This window comes from Salmo salar, chromosome 19 (genome assembly GCF_965601325.2).
Source record: "Salmo salar chromosome 19, fSalSal1, whole genome shotgun sequence".
NCBI lineage: Eukaryota > Metazoa > Chordata > Actinopteri > Salmoniformes > Salmonidae > Salmo > Salmo salar.
In genome coordinates this window covers 90,988,144-91,014,180 of record NC_138309.1, presented here as the reverse complement: position 1 = coordinate 91,014,180, position 26,037 = coordinate 90,988,144, and the positions used below count along the sequence as shown (strand labels likewise).

The window sequence follows — 26,037 nt, the reverse complement described above, 5'->3', positions numbered from 1 at the left end:
ATGCTATGTTGTTGTCTTAGGTCTCTCTTTATGTAGCGTTGTGGTGTCGCTCTTGTCGTGATGTGCGTTTTGTCCTATATTTTTTATTTTTAATCCCAGCCCCCTGTCCCCGCAGGAGTACCTTTTGGTAGGCCATCATTGTAAATAAGAATTTGTTCTTAACTGACTTGCCTAGTCAAATAAAGGCAAAAATAATACATACATTGCACAAGAATGAGGCTCCTGTAGGCTTAAATTGAAAAGATGGCAAAAAATAGGAGTGGCATTACCGTCGCCTATCGTCTCTTATCGTCGCCTATCATCCCCTATCTCCTCTATCGTCCTCTATCATCCCCTATCGTCCCCTGCCACCCACTATCGTCCCCTGCCACCCTCTGCCACCCTCTATCGTCCCCTGCCACCCTCTATCGTCCCCTATCACCCTCTATCGTCCCCTATCGTCCCCTATCACCCTCTATCGTCCCCTATCCCCCTCTAGCATCCTATTTCATCCCCTATCGTCCCTTACCACCCTCTATCGTCCCCTATCGTCCCCCATCACCCTCTATCGTCCCCTATCCCCCTCTATCGTCCCTCATCACCCTCTATCGTCCCCCATCACCCTCTATCGTCCCCCATCACCCTCTATCGTCCCCTATCCCCCTCTAGCATCCTATTTCATCCCCTATCCCCGTCTAGCATCCTATTTCATCCCCTATCGTCCCCCATCACCCTCTATCGTCCCCCATCACCCTCTATCGTCCCCTATCCCCCTCTAGCATCCTATTTCATCCCCTATCGTCCCCTACCACCCTCTATCGTCCCCTATCGTCCCCCATCACCCTCTATCATCCCCTATCCCCCTCTATCGTCCCCCATCACCCTCTATCGTCCCCTATCCCCCTCTATCGTCCCCTATCCCCCTCTAGCATCCTATTTCATCCCCTATCCCCCTCTAGCATCCTATTTCATCCCCTATCGTCCCCCATCACCCTCTATCGTCCCCCATCACCCTCTATCGTCCCCCGCCACCCTCTATCATCCCCCATCACCCTCTATCGTCCCCCATCACCCTCTATTGTCCCCCATCACCCTCTATCATCCCCCGCCACCCCCTATCGTCCCCCATCACCCTCTATCGTCCCCCATCACCCTCTATCGTCCCCCATCACCCTCTATCGTCCCCCATCACCCTCTATCGTCCCCCATCACCCTCTATCGTCCCCTATCCCCCTCTATCGTCCCCCATCACCCTCTATCGTCCCCCGCCACCCTCTATCATCCCCCATCACCCTCTATCGTCCCCCATCACCCTCTATCGTCCCCTATCGTCCCCTGCCACCCTCTGCCACCCTCTATCGTCCCCTATCACCCTCTATCGTCCCCTATCACCCTCTATCGTCCCCTATCACCCTCTATCGTCCCCCATCACCCTCTATCGTCCCCTATCCCCCTCTAGCATCCTATTTCATCCCCTATCGTCCCCTACCACCCTCTATCGTCCCCTATCGTCCCCCATCACCCTCTATCGTCCCCTATCCCCCTCTATCGTCCCCCATCACCCTCTATCGTCCCCTATCCCCCTCTATCGTCCCCTATACCCCTCTAGCATCCTATTTCATCCCCTATCCCCCTCTAGCATCCTATTTCATCCCCTATCGTCCCCCATCACCCTCTATCGTCCCCCATCACCCTCTATCGTCCCCTATCCCCCTCTAGCATCCTATTTCATCCCCTATCGTCCCCTACCACCCTCTATCGTCCCCTATCGTCCCCCATCACCCTCTATCGTCCCCTATCCCCCTCTATCGTCCCCCATCACCCTCTATCGTCCCCTATCCCCCTCTGTCGTCCCCTATCCCCCTCTAGCATCCTATTTCATCCCCTATCCCCCTCTAGCATCCTATTTCATCCCCTATCGTCCCCCATCACCCTCTATCGTCAACCATCACCCTCTATCGTCCCCCATCACCCTCTATCGTCCCCCGCCACCCTCTATCGTCCCCCATCACCCTCTATTGTCCCCCATCACCCTCTATCGTCCCCCGCCACCCCCTATCGTCCCCCATCACCCTCTATCGTCCCCCATCACCCTCTATCGTCCCCTATCATCCTCTAGCATCCTATTTCATCCCCTATTGTCCCCTATCGTCCCCCATCACCCTCTATCATCCCCCATCACCCTCTATCGCCCCCCATCACCCTCTATCGTCCCCCATCACCCTCTATCGTCCCCATCACCCTCTATCGTCCCCTATCACCCCCTATCGTCCCCTATCACCCCCTATCGTCCCCTATCACCCTCTATCGTCCCCTATCACCCTCTATCGTCCCCTATCACCCTCTAGCATCCTATATCACCCCCTATTGTCCCCTATCATCCCCTATCACCCTCTAGCATCCTATATCACCCTCTATCGTCCCCTATCACCCCCTATTGTCCCCTATCGTCCCCTATCGTCCCCTATCACCCTCTAGCATCCTATATCACCCCCTATCGTCCCCTATCACCCCCTATTGTCCCCTATCGTCCCCTATCATCCTCAGTAAATTTCCATCCAAGTTGTCAGTCTCAGGTGGCTTGTCATTGTTTATAGACAGCTACCTTTTCTTCTCTTCACACTCACTTTACAGAATTCAAAATTAAAATGCTTGTCTTTCATAATTTGGTCAAATATACTTCGATGTGTAGGTTCAGCGATGTTGCTGGCATGTCATGCTTAAGTTTGCTATTCTGGCCAATGAAAAGTAATTAAAGTAGTTGGTAATATCAGTGGGTTTAGTGATGAATGAGCATCTGATTCGATGAATGATTAAGCTGAGTTCGCCTTTTTCCCAAAATGTAATTGAAGATGCTCCAAAGCTTTTTACTATCATTCTTCATGTCATTTATCTTTGTTTCATAGTGTAGTTTCTTCTTCTTTTTATTCAGTTTAATCACATTATTTCTCAATTTGCAGTACGTTTCCCAATCGGTTGTGCTGCCAGACGTATTTGCCATTTCTTTTGCCTCATCCCTCTCAACCATACAATTTTTCAATTCTTCATCAATCCACAGGGATTTAACGGTTTTTACAGTCATTTTCTTGCCCACTGCCCTCGCCACTGCCCTCTCCACTGCCCTCGCCACTGCCCTCGCCACTGCCCTCTCCACTGCCCTCGCCACTGCCCTCTCCACTGCCCTCGCCACTGCCCTCGCCACTGCCCTCGCCACTGCCCTCGCCACTGCCAGCTATTACACTCATAATTCCGGTTGTGAAAATAGCTAGAATATTTCTGACATACCCCTTGACCTCTTCCCCTTCCAAAGAGATCTTGGTAAACTCATTCAAGACCACAGGAATGCAATACAAGTGCTGCACTCTTCCTTCAACAAGAAAATGCCTCTGAAATCACTACTGTTCTGTTTCCTCTTCTGTCCCCATACTGTCCCATCAACATCATCCCTGCCCTTATAGCAGAGCTTCCCAAACTCTGTCCTCGGGACCCCAAGGAAGGGGTGCACGTTTTGGTTTTCGCCCTAGCACTACACAGCCGATTCAAATAATAATTCCAATAATGGGGCCCTCAGTATCAAGTTTGGGAAACGCTGCCTTATAGCATGCCCAGCCATCTCCAGCCGTACTCTAACCCAGCCCTACTCTAACCCAGCCGTGATCTAACCCAGCCCTACTCTAACCCATCTCCAGCCCTACTCTAACCCAGCCCTGATCTAACCCAGCCCTACTCTAACCCATCTCCAGCCCTACTCTAACCCATCTCCAGCCCTGCTCTAACCCAGCCCTGCTCTAACCCAGCCCTGCTCTAACCCAGCTCCAGCCCTGCTCTAAGCCAGCCGTGATCTAACCCAGCCCTACTCTAACCCATCTCCAGCCCTGATCTAACCCAGCCCTACTCTAACCCATCTCCAGCCCTACTCTAACCCATCTCCAGCCCTGCTCTAACCCAGCCCTGCTCTAACCCAGCCCTGCTCTAACCCAGCCCTGATCTAACCCAGCCCTACTCTAACCCATCTCCAGCCCTACTCTAACCCATCTCCAGCCCTGCTCTAACCCAGCCCTGCTCTAACCCAGCCCTGCTCTAACCCAGCTCCAGCCCTGCTCTAAGCCAGCCGTGATCTAACCCAGCCCTGCTCTAACCCAGCCCTGCTCTAACCCAGCTCCAGCCCTGCTCTAAGCCAGCCGTGATCTAACCCAGCCCTACTCTAACCCATCTCCAGCCCTACTTTAACCCAGCCGTGATCTAACCCAGCCCTACTCTAACCCATCTCCAGCCCTACTCTAACCCAGCCCTGATCTAACCCAGCCCTACTCTAACCCATCTCCAGCCCTACTCTAACCCATCTCCAGCCCTGCTCTAACCCAGCCCTGCTCTAACCCATCTCCAGACCTGCTCTAACCCATCTCCAACCCTACTCTAACCCATCTCCAGCCCTGCTCTAACCCAGCCCTGCTCTAACCCATCTCCAGCCCTACTCTAACCCATCTCCAGCCCTGCTCTAACCCAGCCCTGCTCTAACCCATCTCCAACCCTGCTCTAACCCATCTCCAACCCTGCTCTAACACATCTCCAACCCTGCTCTAACCCAACCCTGCTCTAACCCATCTCCAACCCTGCTCTAACCCATCTCCAACCCTGCTCTAACCCATCTCCAACCCTGCTCTAACCCATCTCCAACCCTACTCTAACCCATCTCCAGCCCTGCTCTAACCCATCTCCAACCCTGCTCTAACCCATCTCCAACCCTGCTCTAACCCAACCCCAACCCTGCTCTAACCCATCTCCAACCCTGCTCTAACCCATCTCCAACCCTGCTCTAACCCATCTCCAGCCCTGCTCTAACCCACCTCCAACCCTGCTCTAACCCACCTCCAACCCTGCTCTAACCCATCTCCAACCCTGCTCTAACCCATCTCCAACCCTGCTCTAACCCATCTCCAACCCTACTCTAACCCATCTCCAGCCCTGCTCTAACCCATCTCCAGGCCTACTCTAACCCATCTCCAGGCCTGCTCTAACCCATCTCCAGGCCTGCTCTAACCCATCTCCAGGCCTGCTCTAACCCATCTCCAACCCTGCTCTAACCCAACCCCAACCCTGCTCTAACCCATCTCCAACCCTGCTCTAACCCATCTCCAACCCTGCTCTAACCCATCTCCAACCCTGCTCTAACCCATCTCCAACCCTACTCTAACCCATCTCCAACCCTGCTCTAACCCATCTCCAACCCATCTCCAACCCATCTCCAACCCTGCTCTAACCCATCTCCAACCCTACTCTAACCCATCTCCAGCCCTGCTCTAACCCATCTCCAGGCCTACTCTAACCCATCTCCAACCCTACTCTAACCCATCTCCAGGCCTACTCTAACCCATCTCCAGGCCTACTCTAACCCAACCCTACTCTAACCCATCTCCAACCCTGCTCTAACCCATCTCCAGCCCTGCTCTAACCCAGCCCTGCTCTAACCCATCTCCAACCCTGCTCTAACCCATCTCCAACCCTACTCTAACCCATCTCCAACCCTGCTCTAACCCATCTCCAGGCCTACTCTAACCCATCTCCAACCCTGCTCTAACCCATCTCCAACCCTGCTCTAACCCATCTCCAACCCTACTCTAACCCATCTCCAACCCTGCTCTAACCCATCTCCAACCCTGCTCTAACCCAGCCCTACTCTAACCCAGCCCTGCTCTAACCCATCTCCAACCCATCTCCAGCCCTGCTCCAACCCACCTCCAACCCTACTCTAACCCATCTCCAACCCTGCTCTAACCCATCTCCAGGCCTACTCTAACCCATCTCCAACCCTACTCTAACCCATCTCCAACCCATCTCCAGACCTGCTATAGCATGCCTACCCACAGGAAACAATAGCCTTGCCAGGTCATTCACATGATCACTCCCCTCTGAGCCTCTGCACAGTCTGGGTGTGTGTGGCCACTGGTATGGTCCGGGCTCCAGTGTTTGCTCAGGGAGAGGCCAGAGGTTATCAGGCTCAGCAGGAGCAGCCTTCTCTGGGATGGGTGGAGTGGATGGAGGGGCCAGCTGGATTCTGGGCTTGAGCAGATAAACATGAACAGTCCTCTGCCTGGAGATGTCTCAGAGGAAGCCAAGGGTGGACTGGAAAGACACACCAGCACACACGCACACATACAAACACACACACACACACACACACACACCGGCCTGGACAGTGGAGAGGGAAGTAGTGTGGGAACAATCAGGATTCACCACTTGTTATTTCCTCCTTGTCTTCGGCCAACTAGCTAAACAAGCTATCTATCTAGAACACGATCTGTTAATGGTAACTAGCTAAAAAAGCTAACTATCTAGAACACAATCTGTTAGTGGTAACTAGCTAAACAAGCTAACTATCTAGAACACGATCTGTTAATGGTAACTAGCTAAACAAGCTAACTATCTAGAACACGATCTGTTAATGGTAACTAGCTAAACAAGCTAACTATCTAGAACACGATCTGTTAATGGTAACTAGCTAAACAAGCTAACTATCTAGCACACGATCTGTTAGTGGTAACTAGCTAAACAAGCTAACTATTCAGCAGACGTCATCAGAGCGCGCAACAGGACATTGTACTGTCTACACTCAGTTTGTTGTTTACATTAAAACATTTTCATTAAATCGATTTTAATCCAAGCTTAAGTTTTGTTAGCCTTTACGGCTGGGACTGCAAGTTTGTGTTCCTTTTTTTGCGAGGATTCCACGAGTGCTAGCTGGCTGTACTACAGACACCTGTCGTTGTCGTGGGAAAGACTCATTGTTATCTTTCGTAAAACAACTGGTTGCAGTAAAGAGCCAATCTGGATACTAAGGAGATCCTGAGGGAAATCGATGAGTACTAACAGCTTTACGCTATGGAGGAACAACATACTCCATCATGGAAAGATCCGACCAAGTCACAAAATAACTTTAACCCGACAAAAAAAAGAAAAACAGATTAATCTACAGAAACGGACAATTTACTTACCGTTGAGGTAGAGGCTAGTGCTCTGGCTGGAATCCATGCAACACTGGAAAATGTGTGTGAGGAGGTAGCAGGGCTGAGGGGGAGTTTGGAGTTCAACCAGAGTGAAATTCTCACGCTCCAAAGAGAAAACAAGATACTCACAGCCAAAGTAAAAATCCACGATTCCAACATGGATTGTCTACTCAGGGGAAACAGGGTGATGAAGGATTCGCTACTAGACATACAAAGTCGTAGCACGCGTGAAAATCAGAAAACAATTTCTGGGATTCCTGAGGACGCATCCAATAATCCAGAGGGCGCGATCAGAGAATTCATGCAATCCACCTTGAAACTTCCTACAGAGACTGTAAACAAGGTGGCTTTCCACCGAGAACACAGACATGGAGCTCGGAGCGACAAGACCAAGGGTCCCCGACCGATCATCCCAACATTTGAACACTACCAACAAAAGGAGCTGATCAAAAGCAGAGGAAGGAGCTTAAAGGGACCAAATTCGGTCTTAATGACCAATTTCCAAGGGAGATGAACGAACGTCGTAAGAGACTGTATCCGGTACAAAGACAACAAAGGAAGGATGGTAGGCGTGCCTTTCTCATTGTGGACAAACTCTTTATAGATGGACAGCTATTCCGAGACAGCTCCATAACACCGTGGCTGTACTAAATTCTACAGGGAATTCAGGTTACGGAAAAAAGAAGGTATGGGAACTGTAAAAATATCTGAACATTATGAAGTGGATATGAACACACACATACTCAATTACATGCTTGCTTACACATGTAACCGATGTGAAATGGCTAGTGAGTTAGCGGTGGTGCCCGCTAATAGCATTTCAATCAGTGATGTCACTCGCTCTGAGACTTGAAGTAGGGTTTCCCCTTGCGTTGCAAGGGCCGTGGCTTTTGTGGCGCGATGGGTAACGATGCTTCGTGGGGTGTCAGTTGTTGATGTGTGCAAGGGTCCCGGGTTCGAGCCCGGGTTGGGGCGAAGAGACACTGTTACACACATACGGATTCATACATACACACACCTGATCTCGCTCTCTTCTCTCACTCTCTCTTTCTCTCTTTTCTCTTCTCTTCTCTCCCTCTCTCTCTATTGTCGAGAACTGTTTTATAAATTAATGTGTTTATTGTTTGTCTATCTTTTTTATGTATTTGTCTATAAGTTTATATATGTTTACAACAAGCAAGGGGAAGATATCAGAATAGGGGCATTGGGGAATAATAACATATTGTACGGAATGCATTTGTACTGTAGTGAAGCCGTCTCTAGAGTAATGCAAGGTCTCTTTCATGATCATCAAATCAAATCAAATGTATTTATAAAGCCCTTCGTACATCAGCTGATATCTCAAAGTGCTGTACAGAAACCCAGCCTAAAACCCCAAACGGCAAGCAATGCATGTGAAAGAAGCACGGTGGCTAGGAAAAACTCCCTAGGAAAAACTCCCTAGAAAGGCCAAAAACCTAGGAAGAAACCTAGAGAGGAACCAGGCTATGAGGGGTGGCCAGACCTCTTCTGGCTGTGCCGGGTGGATATTATAACAGCACATGGTCAAGATGTTAAAATGTTCATAAATGACCAGCATGGTCAAATAATAATAATCATAGTAGTTGTCGAGGGTGCAACAAGCACGTCCGGTGAACAGGTCAGGGTCAATTGCTATGGAAATGCTGGGATGTGTTTTTCAATTATGTTAAAGGTAATTATGATGCAACTATGACGGTGATACGATATGGATTACAATTATCATCATGAATATTAAGGCTATACGCATTACATGTTACACTCAACCATGAAAAATGGCAGAGTTATTATTTATTTGGACATCACACATTATAGTCTTACTCTTATACAGACATCGTACACACTCTCATTAAATCACATCTAATATCATACACATCAACCTACTCAGATTTGTTACACATAATATCTTGTCTCAATTTTCTAACATCTGTGGCATTGGCTCACAGGCAAACAGGCAAGGGAATATAACAAATATTGCTAGAACCTATTTCTTGAATTTTAAATATCAGACATTTGAAAGCTCTAGTTTTGACCTTCATAATACCTCTGATGGCAATAACAAGCACTAATTATGGTCAATTTAGACTGAGAATAGTATCTAGTTATGGTAAGGGGTGAAATAAGTATAGCTAGTTATAATTGTAATGGTTTAGCAGATTATAAAAAAAGAGGATCAGTCTTTACATGGCTAAAAGAAAAGGAATATAACACATACTGTTTACAGGAAACTCACTCTACATCCTGAGATGAAGTTGCGTGGGAAAAGGAACGGGGTGGTGAAATCATTTTCTGTCATGGACAACGGAACTCGAAAGGTGTGATGATATTAATTAACAAAAATTTCGATCTGAATGTGCAAATTGTCAAGAATGATTCACAAGGAAGGTGGATCCTTTTGAATATGAAATTGGACGAAAAAGATATTTGGCTCATTAATCTATATGGTCCAAATCAGGATGATCCACACTTCTTCGAAAATATTTATACCAATTTATTGAACTTACAGGCAACAAATGATCTAATCATTATGGTAGGAGACTATAACACAGTGTTAAGTACCTCAATGGACCGTAAAGGTAATCACTCTACAAACTATCATCACCGTGCCCTTAAGGAAATCACAAATATTATGAACACATTAGAAATAGTGGATATTTGGAGACTAAAATACCCCGACCTAGTGAGATATACATGGAGGAGACTTAATCAAGCTGGTCGTCTTGACTACTTTCTTGTCTCTTTCTCTCTTGCATCAAAGGTTCAAAAAGTTTTAATAGGAGACAGAATGCGATCGGATCATCATCTAATTGGCATTCACATAACTCTTATAGATTTTCCAAGTGGACGGGGATATTGGAAATTTAATCAAGGTTTACTGGAGGACAACTTATTTTTAACTAAGACAAAAAAAAAATTATAACAGAATTTTTCCAGTCTAATATAGGTTCAGCAAATCCCCCTATTGTTTGGGATACCTTTAAATATACCTTCAGGGTTCATTCAATTCAATATTCATCAATAATAAAAAAGCAGTTTCTGGCTAAAGAGACAAGACTAACAAGGGAAATCCATGAACTAATAGTACAGGTAGATGGCAATAAAAACGATACTACAGAGATACAAAATAAGTTAGAGGAAAAACAAAAAGAACTTGAGGAGCTTATTCCAGAACGATCTAATGTAATCTATTACAAAAATAAAGCCAACTGGATGGAATATGATACAAAAAAAATGCACAAAATTCTTCCTGAATCTCCAATACAGGAACGCTAACAAAAAGCATTTGCAGAAACTCGTTACTGAAGACGGAGTCATATATGATTCTCTGAATTATATTTTAAAAGAGGAAGCTAATTATTTTAGGCAGATGTTCTCTTTTCTGTATCATCCTTTCTCACTGAATGAAGATTACGGTAAGGAATTCTTCCCAAATAATATAAATAATGGAAAATTAACAAATGTACAGAAAGATCAGTGTGAAGGTCAAATTACAGAAGAAGAACTTCTTGAGGCTATTAAATCCTTCCAGTCTGGAAAAACCCCAGGGCTTGATGGCATAGCGTTCGAGGTATATCAAGCCTTTTTTGATATACAAAAATCTCCATTGTTAGCTTGTTTTAACTACCCCTATAGAAATGGTGGTCTGTCAGGTACTCAGCAGGAAGGTCTGATTTCTCTATTATTTAAACAAGACCCAGATGGCAAATATAAAGACTCAGCCTATCTAAAAAACTGGAGGCCCCTTACACTTCAATGTTGTGATGCAAAAATACTAGCACTCATAGCACTCAGATTTGAAAGGGTTTTACCAGGTATTGTTCATCCTGATCAGACAGATTTTTACATGGACGATACATTGGAGATAATATACAACAACTACTAGAAATAATAGAAAATCATGAAACATATAAGAAGCCAGGAATGGTATTTATAGTGGATTTTGAAAAGGCATTTGATAAAGTAAGACTGGATTTTATTTATAAATGCCTGTATTTTTTCAATTTCGGTAATTCTCTTATAAAATGGGTAAAAATAATGTATAGCAAGGTGTAGAATAGTAAATAAAGGCTACTTCTCAGAGAGTTTTGAATCGTCAAGAGGAGTTAAACAAGGGTGTCCGCTGTCACCATATCTATTCGTTTTGGCCATCGAAATGCTAGCTATTAAAATCAGATCCAATAACAACATTAGAGGATTATAAATCCAAGGCTTAAATACAAAGGTGTCCATGTATGCCGATGACTCAAGTTTTATATTAAGTCCACGAGCTACATCCCTGAAATGTCTCATTGAAGATCTAGATAACGTTTCTGTACTCTGGACTAAAACCTAATTATGATAAGTGTACAATATTACGTATTGGATCCTTAAAATACAACTTTTACATTACCCTGCAGCTTACCTATAAAATGGGCTTATGGTGAAGTAGACATACTCGGTATTCATAATACAAAATATATAAATAAGCTCTCCACAATGAATTTCAATACAAAACTTGTAAAAATAAACAAGATCCTGCAACCATGGAGAGGTAAATACCTGTCTATTTATATGGAAAAATTGCTCTGATTAACTCCTTAGTCATATCTCAGTTTATTCACTTACTTATGGCGCTGCCAACTCCTGATGATTTGTTTTTCAAATCATATGAGCAAAAAATATTTTGCTTTGTCTGGGACGCTAAACCAGATAAAATAAAACATGCCCATCTATATAATGAATATGAATTGGGTGGGTTGAGATTAATAAATATAAAAGCACTAAACCTCTCTCTAAAAGCTTCACTCATTCAAAAGTTGTATTTGAACCCTAAATGGTTCTCATGTAGATTACTAAGAAAAGCTCATCCATTGTTTAAAAATGGCCTTTTTGCCTTTGTGCAGATTGCCATGTCTCATTTTCAATTAATTGAAAATTATACTTTTTTCCAAGTATCTCTCTTTTTCAAACAAGCACTGCAGAGCTGGCTACAATTTCAATTTCATCCCCCTGAAAAGATAGAACAAATATTACAACAAATATTATGGCTGAACTCAAATGTGCTGGTTAATAAAATACCTGTATTTATGGGAAAGATGTTTGAAAAGGGTATTTTGTTCTTAAATGATATTGTAAATTGGAATGGTAGAGTTATGTCCTTCATGGAGGTCTGCTCAATCCAAGAGTACAACCAATTGATTACAGCATTGCCCCAAAAATGGAGGAGGTTGTCACGTCCTGACCATAGAGAGCTCTTATTTTCTATGGTAGAGTAGGTCAGAGCGTGACTGGGGGGGTTTATTCTAGTTTTATTTTTCTATGTGTGGTTCTAGTTTCTGTTTTTCTATGTTGGGGTTTTTCGGATGATCCCCAATTAGAGGTCATCGTTGTCTCTAATTGGGGATCATATTTAAGTAGTTGTTTTTCCCACCTGTGTTTCTGGGAGATTATTTTGAGTTAGTGCATGTTGCACCTTTGTCGCCACGGTTTGTTGTTTTGTTTATTGTATGTCTTGCATAGTTTCGCATTATAATAAAATATGTGGAACGATATTCACGCTGCGCCTTGGTCCAATCGTGGCAGAGGAGGAGGTAGGGAACTGGTCTGTCGTGACAGAGGAGGAGGTAGGGAACTGGTCTGTCGTGACAGAGGTGTCTGGCAGCGGGAGGAGGTAGGGAACTGGTCTGTCGTGACAGAGGAGGAGGTAGGGAACTGGTCTGTCGTGACAGAGGTGTCTGGCAGCGGGAGGAGGTAGGGAACTGGTCTGTCGTGACAGAGGAGGAGGTAGGGAACTGGTCTGTCGTGACAGAGGAGGAGGTAGGGAACTGGTCTGTCGTGACAGAGGTGTCTGGCAGCGGGAGGAGGTAGGGAACTGGTCTGTCTGCCCAATATAAAGGATCAAAACTGGCAGAGGAGGAGGAGGGAACTGGTCTGTCGTGACAGAGGTGTCTGGCAGCGGGAGGAGGTAGGGAACTGGTCTGTCTGCCCAATATAAAGGATCAAAACTGGCAGAGGAATAAAAATAGCATAAATAGAAAAGTATACCATTATACCAACAAAATGTATACAAACAAAATGTTGAATGTTTGGGGCATAAAATCATCGAAGCTTTGCAGATTTTGTTGTGAGGATACAGAATCAATAGACCATTTATTTTGGTATTGCCTTCAGGTAGCCTGTTTCTGGAAAATGAATAGCATTGATCTAAAATTGACCCTAGAAATAGTACTGTTAGGAGATCTGGAGAGACCGGGTCAGTCAATTACTAATATACTAATACTCTTCAACTCGCAATCTGTGGGTTATATTCGATTAGATAGATTGAAAATGTACTTTAAACATCACAGCACAGTTGAAAGATATGTGTTGCGTAGAAACCTGAAGTGGGTGGCCAGCAGAGATAGATGGGATGGGCTGAGGGAAGCTGAGGGTTGGGATGGGTTGAAACCTGAAGTGGGTGGCCAGCAGAGATAGGTGGGATGGGCTGAGGGAAGGGTTGGGATGTGGAATTGGAGACAAATGAGAGTAGAGTTGCTGTGCGGGAGATAGAATGATGGTCAAAGATAAAAGTTTTTTTTTAAAGTCTAAATAAATCATAATAAAAAGTATGTTTGAATGACGCTAAGTGGCAGTGTTTTTACAACTAGTGGTATCCAGGGATGTTACCCCCAGCCTGACCAGTAGTGGTATCCAGGGATGTAACCCCCAGCCTGACCAGTAGTGGTATCCAGGGATGTAACCCCCAGCCTGACCAGTAGTGGTATCCAGGGATGTAACCCCCAGCCTGACCAGTAGTGGTATCTAGGGATGTAACCCCCAGCCTGACCAGTAGTGGTATCCAGGGATGTAACCCCCAGCCTGACCAGTAGTGGTATCCAGGGATGTAACCCCCAGCCTGACCAGTAGTGGTATCCAGGGATGTAACCCCCAGCCTGACCAGTAGTGGTATCTAGGGATGTAACCCCCAGCCTGACCAGTAGTGGTATCCAGGGATGTAACCCCCAGCCTGACCAGTAGTGGTATCCAGGGATGTAACCCCCAGCCTGACCAGTAGTGGTATCCAGGGATGTAACCCCCAGCCTGACCAGTAGTGGTATCCAGGGATGTTACCCCCAGCCTGATCAGTAGTGGTATCTAGGGATGTAACCCCCAGCCTGACCAGTAGTGGTATCCAGGGATGTAACCCCCAGCCTGACCAGTAGTGGTATCCAGGGATGTAACCCCCAGCCTGACCAGTAGTGGTATCCAGGGATGTAACCCCCAGCCTGACCAGTAGTGGTATCCAGGGATGTAACCCCCAGCCTGACCAGTAGTGGTATCCAGGGATGTAACCCCCAGTCTGACCAGTAGTGGTATCCAGGGATGTAACCCCCAGTCTGACCAGTAGTGGTATCCAGGGATGTAACCCCCAGCCTGACCAGTAGTGGTATCCAGGGATGTAACCCCCAGCCTGACCAGTAGTGGTATCCAGGGATGTAACCCCCAGCCTGACCAGTAGTGGTATCCAGGGATTTGTTGTTTCATAACAGAATGGAGGTACATTTGTTTGAGGCCTATCAATGGGCTACCTTTATATCAGTTGTAGATGTAGATGAATGGTACAGTAACAGTGCAGTACTCACAGGTCTCTTTTCTCTTGAATATCCTGTATGACTCATGCCATATGGTCGTGTAGTCATCATGCAGCTTGTACATTCGGTTCTTTTTCCAAGAGGAAGACTTTACTTTCAGCAGCTTTCCCCCCTCCAGCAGGAACTGGAGGTCCACATCGCCCTCTAAACCTAGTGGGGTCACACAGAGGTTAGAGGTCAGGCAGACATTAACCGTCACATAAAAGAGCTGCATCATTTGGCTCCCAAACGGCTCTTCATTCAAAATGCTTGAAAATCAACCAAGAACCAAAAAGTAGGCTACCATTATGTCAGATCGTGATATGCTTGTTCAAATACATTTTTATCTGGACAAATTATAAGATCACAAGTATTAGATCACATGGACTAGAATGACTTGCTCTCCCCACTATTTATTGTTTCTGCAGTGAGGATTCACCATCTTCAGAGAATGATTTTGTAACTTATTTGCAGACAATCATTGTTTAAAGAGTAAAACACACTAGTACCCGTATGTAAATCAGTAAGCCAAATTATTGTCTCTTTCATCAATGCTATTTGGTTCCCAACGTTCACCAAAAAGAGCCATTCAAAAAGAGCCGTTAGTTAGTGAACGACTTGCTACTCACTACTTGCTACCACTCAGGGGTTGAAATTGCGACCGAAGCACTCCCATTTGCCACACTTTGTCACATCATGACCATAGTCATTTGTTATTTTCTATGGTAGAGTAGGTCAGGGTGTGACAGGGGTGTTTTCTAGTTTAGTTTTTCTATGTTGTTATGTTCTAGTTTTGAATTTCTATTTTGGGTTGTTCTAGTTTTGTATTTCTATGTTGGGCTGTGTTTGGGATGATCTCCAATTAGAGGCAGCTGGTCCTCGTTGTCTCTAATTGGGGATCATATTTAAGTTGGTGTTTGTCCCACCTGGGTTTGTGGGAGATTATCTTTGAGTCAGTGTATGTTTCACCTCTGCGTCACGGTTTGTTGTTTTTGTTATTCAGTTATTTATATGTATTGCCTAGTTTCACAGTGTAAATAAAATGTGGAACGACACACACTTTGGTCCGCTTCTCCTTCCTTCGACAACCGTGACAGAATCTCCCACCACCGAAGGACCAAGCAGTGTGATCAGCAGGACAAATGGACTTGGGAGGAGATATTGGATGGGAAAGGACCCTGGAGGCAGGCTGGGGAGTATCGCCGTCCTAAAGAGGAAATCGAGGCAGCAAGAGCGGAGCAGCGATACTACGAGGCACTATACCAACCACGAGGCAAGTGCGAGAGGCAGACCCCAAAAAATGTTTGGGGGGGGCACACGGGGAGATTGGCAGAGTCAGGTTGGAGACCTGAGCCAACTCCCCGTGCTTACCGTGGGGAGCGAGTGAAGAAGCAAGCACCGTGTTATGCGGTGATGCGCACTGTGTCGCCAGTGCGCATTCACAGTCCGGTGCGATCTGTGCCGGCGCCCCGCATTTGCCGTGCTGGGTTGAGCTTTCAGCCAGGAAGAGTGGTGCCAGCTCAGCGTTCCTGGTCTCCAGTTCGCCTTCTCGGTCCAGGATATCATGCGCCGGCGCTGCGCACTGTGTCACCAGTGCGTATTCACAGCCCAGTGCGTCCTGTGCCAGCTCCCCGCGTTTGCCGGGCGAAAGTAAGCATCCAGCCAGCACGGGTTGTGCCAGCTATATGCTCGAGACCTCCGGTGCGCCTCCACGGCCCAGTATATCCTGTGCCTGCCCCACGTACCCGGCCTCCAGTGAGTCTATCCAGCCTGGTACGCCCTGTGCCTGCTCCTCGCACTTGCCCTGAGGTGGGTGTTACCAGTCTGGCGCCACCTGTGCCAGCCCTACGCATCAGGCCTCCAGTGCGCCTGCCCAGTCGGGGGGTCCTGTTCCTGCTCCCCACACTCGCCCTGAGGTGTGTGTTACTAGTCTGGCGCCACCTATGCCAGATCCACGCATTAGGCCTCTGGCGACAGTTCCCAGTCCAGAGCTTCCGTCGACAGTTCCCAGTCCAGAGCTTCCGTCGACAGTTCCCAGTCCAGAACTTCCGGCGACGTTCTACAGTCCGGAACCTCCTGAGATGGCCCGCAGTCCGGAACCTCCTGAGATGGCCCGCAGTCCGGAACCTCCTGAGACGGCCCGCAGTCCGGAACCTCCTGAGACGGCCCGCAGTCCGGAACCTCCTGAGACGGCCCGCAGTCCGGAACCTCCTGAGACGGCCCGCAGTCCGGAACCTCCTGAGACGGCCCGCAGTCCGGAACCTCCTGAGACGGCCCGCAGTCCGGAACCTCCTGAGACGGCCCGCAGTCCGGAACCTCCTGAGACGGCCCGCAGTCCGGAACCTCCTGAGACGGCCCGTAGTCCGGAACCTCCTGAGACGGCCCGCAGTCCGGAAACTCCTGAGATGGCCCGCAGTCCGGAGTCTTCAGCACGGTCCGCAGTCCGGAGTCTTCAGCGGCGGTCCGCAGCCCGGAGTCTTCAGCGGTGGTCTGCAGCCCGGAGTCTTCAGCGGCGGCCTTCAGCCCGGAACCTCCGGTGGCAGCCTTCAGCCCAGAGCCTCCGGCGGCGGCCTGCAGCACAGAGCCTCCGGCGATGATCTACGGTCCGGTTCCTCCTCCGACAATCCACGGTCCGGTGGCACAAAAGCGGAGGGATCAGTGTGCGGAGCGGGGGCTACGCCCCGAACCGGAGCCGCCACCATGGGTAGATGCCCATCCGGACCCTCCCCTATAGGTTCGGGTTTGCGGCCGGGAGTCCGCACCTTTGGGGGGGGGGGGGTACTGTCACGCCCTGACCTGAGAGAGACGGTTAATTTCTCTATTTTGTTAGGTCAGGGTGTGGGGTGGGCAGTCTGTGTTGTTTTTCTTTGATTGGCCTAGTATGGTTTCCAATCAGAGGCAGCTGTCTATCGTTGTCTCTGATTGGGAATCATACTTAGGCAGCCCTTCTTCCCTCCTTCAGTGTGGGATCTTGTTTTTGTACAGCTCAGTAAAGCCTGCAGAACGTGACGTTCATTTTCCGTTGTTTGTTATTTTGATTTAGTGTTCTGAGTTAAAATACATTTTGAACATGAGCACTCACCACGCTGCACCTTGGTTTCCTCACTACGACGTTCGTCACAGTAAGGTACAAAATCAGTAACACCCTTTTGAGAATTTTCCCCTCCAAACAATCAGTGCAAATATGATATTGTCAAGTTAAAATGTAATTATTTGTGTATGGAGAGTAGGTCATTATAGGCTGTAGACTACCTGCTATGGAGGGTAGGTCATTATAGGCTGTAGGCTACCTGCTATGGAAGGTAGGTCATTATTGGCTGTAGGATACCTGCTATGGAGGGTAGGTCATTATAGGCTGTAGACTACCTGCTATGGAGGGTAGGTCATTATAGGCTGTAGGATACCTGCTATGGAGGGTAGGTCATGAGACAGCCTAAAGGGAGGAGGTCAGAGACCTGGCAGTGTGGTGCCAGAACAACAAACTCTCCCTCAATGTGATCAAGACAAAAGAGATGATCGTGGACTACAGGAAAAGAATGGCCGAGCACGCCCTAACCACTACCATTATAAACACAATCCTAACCACTACCATTATAAACACAATCCTAACCACTACCATTATAAACACAATCCTAACCACTACCATTATAAACACAATCCTAACCACTACCATTGTAAACACAATCCTAACCACTACCATTGTAAACACAATCCTAACCACTACCATTATAAACACAATCCTAACCACTACCATTGTAAACACAATCCTAACCACTACCATTGTAAACACAATCCTAACCACTACCATTGTAAACACAATCCTAACCACTACCATTATAAACACAATCCTAACCACTACCATTGTAAACACAATCCTAACCACTACCATTGTAAACACAATCCTAACCACTACCATTATAAACACAATCCTAACCACTACCATTATAAACACAATCCTAACCACTACCATTATAAACACAATCCTAACCACTACCATTATAAACACAATCCTAACCACTACCATTGTAAACACAATCCTAACCACTACCATTATAAACACAATCCTAACCACTACCATTGTAAACACAATCCTAACCACTACCATTGTAAACACAATCCTAACCACTACCATTGTAAACACAATCCTAACCACTACCATTATAAACACAATCCTAACCACTACCATTGTAAACACAATCCTAACCACTACCATTATAAACACAATCCTAACCACTACCATTGTAAACACAATCCTAACCACTACCATTGTAAACACAATCCTAACCACTACCATTGTAAACACAATCCTAACCACTACCATTGTAAACACAATCCTAACCACTACCATTATAAACACAATCCTAACCACTACCATTATAAACACAATCCTAACCACTACCATTATAAACACAATCCTAACCACTACCATTATAAACACAATCCTAACCACTACCATTGTAAACACAATCCTAACCACTACCATTGTAAACACAATCCTAACCACTACCATTATAAACACAATCCTAACCACTACCATTATAAACACAATCCTAACCACTACCATTATAAACACAATCCTAACCACTACCATTGTAAACACAATCCTAACCACTACCATTGTAAACACAATCCTAACCACTACCATTATAAACACAATCCTAACCACTACCATTATAAACACAATCCTAACCACTACCATTATAAACACAATCCTAACCACTACCATTGTAAACACAATCCTAACCACTACCATTGTAAAGATGACCTGATCAGTGTATATGGGACAGATTTCCAATTGTTTTTCCTTTACTTTTAGCAGTGGATAGTTTCTGTTCCTGTCTTTAAGCTGACTACTCCATTTCCAGTGAGACATGGAAACTCAGAGAGACATGCCCTTTAAAAACGGACTCTTTATCCATCCACTATACAAACCTCTAACCAATATGAACACCAACTAATAACAGTCAGTCAGTCAGTCAGCCAGACGGTCGGTCGGTCGGCCAGTCAATCAGCCAGCCAGTCAGTCAATCGGTCAGTCATCCAGTCAGTCAGCCAATCGGTCAGCCAGTCAGTCAGTCAGCCAATCGGTCAGCCAGTCAGTCAATCGGTCAGTCAGCCAATCGGTCAGCCAGTCAGTCAGTCAGCCAATCGGTCAGTCAGCCAATCGGTCAGTCAGCCAATCGGTCAGTCAGCCAATCGGTCAGTCAGTCAATCGGTCAGCCAGTCAGTCAGCCAATCGGTCGGTCGGCCAGTCAGTCAGCCAATCAGTCAGTCAGCCAGCCAGTCGGTCAGTCAATCGGTCAGTCGGCCAGTCAGTCAGCCAATCGGTCAGTCAGCCAGCCAGTCGGTCAGTCAGTCAGTCAGCCAATCGGTCAGTCGCTTAGTCGGTCAGTCAGCCAGTCAGTCAGTCAGTCAGTCAGTCAGTCAGTCAATCGGTCAGTCAGCCAGTCAGCCAGTCGTTTAGTCGGTCAGCCAGTCAGTCAGTCAGCCAGTCAGCCAGTCAGTCAGTCAGCCAGTCAGCCAGTCAGCCAGTCAGTCAGTCAGCCAGTCAGTCAGTCAGTCAGCCAGCCAGCCAGCCAGTCGGTCAGCCAGTCGGTCAGTCAGTCGGTCAGTCAGTCAGCCAGTCAGCCAGTCAGTCAGTCAGCCAGTCAGCCAGTCAGCCAGTCAGCCAGTCAGTCAGTCAGTCAGTCAGTCAGCCAGTCAGCCAGTCAGCCAGTCAGTCAGTCAGCCAGTCGGTCAGTCAGCCAGTCGGTCAGTCAGCCAGTCGGTCAGTCAGCCAGTCAGCCAGTCAGTCAGCCAGTCAGTCAGTCAGTCAGCCAGTCGGTCAGTTAGCCAGTCAGTCGGTCAGTCAGTCGGTCAGTCAGTCAGCCAGTCAGCCAGCCAGTCAGTCAGCCAGTCAGTCATGTTTGGGTGTAATGAAACATTCCAGTATTTTTAATTAAAACAGTATTTCCATCTGCAGTAGTAACGGTTGGGCTAGTCTGGAGCTGAACAGCCCTTGTTTAAAGGGGCAATCTACAATTTTACATCCATTCTAGGCCTATAAATAAAAAACATGTACCAATTGATTCCTGAAAAATATAACTTATAAATGCCTCATGAGCTTAGTTCAACTGTCACACTCCATGAAAACCCAAAATATAAGCTTGTTTTACTCCAATGTTTGTAAAACAAAGTACATGTAAACAAACACTGTTCAGCCTCAAAACATGTTTAAAAAGATCATGTTAATATCATGGATGGTCAATCCTTGCATCCATAGCTTTGTCTATGAATTTGAGAGTGATTACATTTCTCCAGCCCCGTCCCTCAGCTTTTTACACGCTTTGTTATTGTTTCAATTGCTGATTGCCGCTTTATTGTAAATAATGTAAACAAGGCACCCTTTACACACAGCCCAACCTGAACACAGCCCAACCTGAACACAGCCCAACCTGAACACAGCCCAACCTGAACACAGCCCATCATGAACACATCTTAACCTGAACATATCCAAACATGAATACAGCCCAACCTGAACACAGCCCATCATGAACACATCTTAACCTGAACATATCCAAACATGAATACAGCCCAACCTGAACACAGCCCAACCTGAACACAGCCCATCATGAACACATCTTAACCTGAACATATCCAAACATGAATACAGCCCAACCTGAACACAGCCCATCATGAACACAGCCCATCATGAACACATCTTAACCTGAACATATCCAAACATGAATACAGCCCAACCTGAACACAGCCCAACCTGAACACAGCCCATCATGAACACATCTTAACCTGAACATATCCAAACATGAATACAGCCCAACCTGAACACAGCCCAACCTGAACACAGCCCATCATGAACACATCTTAACATGAATACAGCCCAACCTGAACACAGCCCAACCTGAACACAGCCCAACGTGAACACAGCCCAACCTGAACACAGCCCAACCTGAACACAGCCCAACCTGAACACAGCCCAACCTGAACACAGCCCAACCTGAACATATCCTAACATGAATACAGCCCAACCTGAACACAGCCCAACGTGAACACAGCCCAACCTGAACACAGCCCAACCTGAACACAGCCCAACCTGAACACAGCCCAACCTGAACACAGCCCAACGTGAACACAGCCCAACCTGAACACAGCCCAACGTGAACACAGCCCAACGTGAACACAGCCCAACCTGAACACAGCCCAACCTGAACACAGCCCAACCTGAACACAGCTCAACATGAACATATCCTAACATGAATACAGCCCAACCTGAACACAGCCCAACGTGAACACAGCCCAACCTGAACACAGCCCAACCTGAACACAGCCCAACCTGAACACAGCCCAACGTGAACACAGCCCAACCTGAACACAGCCCAACCTGAACACAGCCCAACCTGAACACAGCCCAACCTGAACACAGCCCAACGTGAACACAGCCCAACCAGAACACAGCCCAACCTGAACACAGCCCAACGTGAACACAGCCCAACGTGAACACAGCCCAACCTGAACACAGCCCAACCTGAACACAGCCCAACCTGAACACAGCTCAACATGAACACAGCCCAACCTGAACACAGCCCAACCTGAACACAGCCCAACCTGAACACAGCCCAACCTGAACACAGCCCAACCTGAACACAGCCCAACCTGAACACAGCCCAACCTGAACACAGCCCAACCTGAACACAGCTCAACATGAACACAAAAAATAAAAAAGAGAAATTCAGAAAATATAGAAAAACCTGTCAGTAACAGCAACATGAAGAACCCTTAGATGTAAACCAGTGTTGTTCTCAGAGTTGATCTGTTGGCTGTTTCTATATGAACCACAGGCTGAGCAGCAGCAGCACTGCAGAGACGTGTTTTCCTGACTAGTGTTGGAGGGAAAGTAAAGCATACCACATTCTAACCCAAACGCCAAACCAGATGTAGATGTTACTGTGAAACGGTGTTTTACGTCCTAGTGCTTTGTGCCAGACAGAGTTTGCAAAGTGCTCCCTTGATGATTAAACAGCTCCATAACAATCACATATTGCATTCTGGGAGCTCAACAGCCACACCACAGTCGTCTCAACATTGTTTACAACAGTTACAGTATAAAGACACCCTATAGGCATATTGTAACTGGGACTGAGAGGACATTCGACCTTTATTAAAGATTTAGATAAGCAGGGCTCCCATGCAAAAGACACATGGTCTCAATGGGACTTCCTGTGTAAATAAAGACACATGGTCTCAATGGGACTTCCTGTGTAAATAAAGACACATGGTCTCAATGGGACTTCCTGTGTAAATAAAGACACATGGTCTCAATGGGACTTCCTGTGTAAATAAAGACACATGGTCTCAATGGGACTTCCTGTGTAAATAAAGACACATGGTCTCAATGGGACTTCCTGTGTAAATAAAGGCACATGGTCTCAATGGGACTTCCTGTGTAAATAAAGGCACATGGTCTCAATGGGACTTCATGTGTGGCTCAGTTGGTAGAGCATGGTGCTTGCAACATCATGGTTATGGGTTCAATTCCCACAGGGGACTGGTAAGAGAATGTGTGCACTCACTACTGTAGTGACTCTGGATAAGTGTGTCTGCTAAATGACTCACTACTGTAGTGGATCTGAATAAGAACATCTGCTAAATGACTCACCACTGTAAGTGGATCTGCTACATGACTCACCACTGTAGTCTGCTAATTGACTCACTATTGTAAGTGTTTCTGGATCAGAGTCTGCTAAATGACTCACTACTGTAGTGGATCTGAATAAGAACATCTGCTAAATGACTCACCACTGTAAGTGGATCTGCTACATGACTCACCACTGTAGTCTGCTAATTGACTCACTATTGTAAGTGTTTCTGGATCAGAGTCTGCTAAATGACTCACTACTGTAGTGGATCTGAATAAGAACATCTGCTAAATGACTCACCACTGTAAGTGGATCTGCTACATGACTCACCACTGTAGTCTGCTAATTGACTCACTATTGTAAGTGTTTCTGGATCAGAGTCTGCTAAATGACTCAAATGTAAATAAACCCCTACTGTTTGTTTGTTTATTCTATGTACTGTATGTTTATGTCATCCACATGACTGATCCATCCAACCTGACAGAGCTGGAGAGGATCTGCAGAGAAGAATGGGAGAAACTCCCCATCCAACCTGACAGAGCTTGAGAGGATCTGCAGAGAAGAATGGGAGAAACTCCCCAAATACAGGTGTGCCAAGCTTGTAGCGTCAAACCCAAGAAGACTTGAGGCTGTAATCGCTGCCAAAGGTGCTTCAACAAAGTACTGAGTAAAGGGGCTACCTCTCTCTACCTGCTCCCTGGTTGGCTGCCTCTCTCTACCTGCTCCCTGGTTGGCTACCTCTCTCTACCTGCTCCCTGGTTGGCCGCCTCTCTCTACCTACTCCCTGGTTGGCTGCCTCTCTCTACCTTCTCCCTGGTTGGCTACCTCTTTCTACCTGCTCCCTGGTTGGCTACCTCTTTCTACCTGCTCCCTGGTTGGCTGCCTCTCTCTACCTGCTCCCTGGTTGGCTGCCTCTCTCTACCTGCTCCCTGGTTGGCTACCTCTCTCTACCTGCTCCCTGGTTGGCTACCTCTCTCTACCTTCTCCCTGGTTGGCTACCTCTCTCTACCTGCTCCCTGGTTGGCTGCCTCTCTCTACGTGCTCCCTGGTTGGCTGCCTCTCTCTACCTGCTCCCTGGTTGGCTGCCTCTCTCTACCTGCTCCCTGGTTGGCTGCCTCTCTCTACCTGCTCCCTGGTTGGCTACCTCTCTCTACCTGCTCCCTGGTTGGCTGCCTCTCTCTACCTGCTCCCTGGTTGGCTGCCTCTCTCTACCTGCTCCCTGGTTGGCTGCCTCTCTCTACCTGCTCCCTGGTTGGCCGCCTCTCTCTTTCGCTCCCTGGTTGGCTGCCTCTCTCTACCTGCTCCCTGATTGGCTGCCTCTCTCTGCCTGCCTCCACACATAATAACATCTGATCTGGCTGCACACAAACATGTTGTTGCTCATCAATAAACCACATTGTTAATTCCAAAGGTAAAGCATTTATTCTACGTATTCTTCCTAGGTCAATAACGACCATGACTTTGTCCTTGGTTTAACATCTGCCCTATACAAGATAGGACAACAATCTCAGTCAGTCAGCCCTGTATAGAACGCAGGACAACAATCTCAGTCAGTCAGCCCTATACAAGACTCAGGACAACAATCTCAGTCAGTCAGCCCTGTATAGAACGCAGGACAACAATCTCAGTCAGTCAGCCCTGTATAGGACGCAGGACAACAATCTCAGTCAGTCAGCCCTGTATAGGACGCAGGACAACAATCTCAGTCAGTCAGCCCTGTACAAGACGAACGCAGGACAACAATCTCAGTCAGTCAGCCCTGTATAGGACGCAGGACAACAATCTCAGTCAGTCAGCCCTGTATAGAACGCAGGACAACAATCTCAGTCAGTCAGCCCTGTATAGGACGCAGGACAACAATCCCAGTCAGTCAGCCCTGTATAGGACGCAGGACAACAATCTCAGACAAACAAATCACATTCCACTCAAGCATAACTGGTCACAACGCCCTTTAAGGAATGGAATCAACCGGATGTTACAGTGGTTCGGGTAACATAGCATAAAAAAGAAGGTTCTCTAAATATGAACAGATATCACACAATAGTCCATATATCTGCAGCTCAACCTACCATGTTTTCCCGCTTTGCCGTTTGATTCCATTCGGATTCGATAAGATCAGTCCCAAATTGCCGGCGCGTAAAATCACTCCACAGGTCAGAAATGACGCGCACGTACAAATCCAAGGGTCTCTATGGATAAATGCGAATAGCAAAGCGGCGATAGAAAGCGTTGGGCACTTTAGGCTGCCGATTAGATCCAGACAGACAGTGCGCAAAGTAGCTGGTAGCCTACAGCATAACGAGTACGAAGTATGCGCCCTGCCCTTCAGCCCAACCAGCCCACACCCTCCGCACCGCCACACCGGTCGGACTGGTGATCGTATTGCAGCCTGGGTTAGCCTACACCTCTACATGGAATTCCTGACGCAGGGGAAATTCTGATTTGTTTTCCAATACATATTTCTACTGCTGTGTGTCTTTGTGTTTCCTTGCACTGGAACAAGACACAAGGCTAAATGAATCACAGTTATGCCATGGAGACAAAGGACTGTCCTTACTCAAGGGACAGTCCTATCCGGGATCCTTGGGACGTCCTTACTCTAATCCCTAACCATAACTTTTATTTTACCATAATCTTAATCTTTACTTTAACAATTTTAAATGTCAGCTTCAATTGCATGGGGACATCCCAAGGACCCAGAATAGCAAGGACCCTTCATTACCCACCGTCTCTGACTTTACCTGAAGCCAGTAGCTACCTTGACTCTGCTGGACCAATCCTTGAGTGGAAAGTGAAATGGAAGCACTACAAATA

General features: G+C 47.0%; 1 protein-coding gene across 1 annotated transcript in view; it reads right to left on the bottom strand.

Moving 5' to 3' along the window:
• Positions 1–25,592, bottom strand: part of LOC106579767 (1-phosphatidylinositol 4,5-bisphosphate phosphodiesterase delta-1) — a 133,087-nt gene extending 107,495 nt beyond the window's left edge. The window contains exons 1-2 of the mRNA XM_082966031.1: positions 25,293–25,592; positions 14,603–14,761 (exon numbers count right to left, since the gene is read on the bottom strand). Of these exons, the coding sequence (XP_082822157.1) occupies positions 14,603–14,761; positions 25,293–25,323 (190 nt within the window). The 5' untranslated portion in view covers positions 25,324–25,592. The remainder of the gene's footprint in view (positions 1–14,602; positions 14,762–25,292) is intronic.
• Between the last annotated feature and the right edge of the window lie 445 nt (positions 25,593–26,037).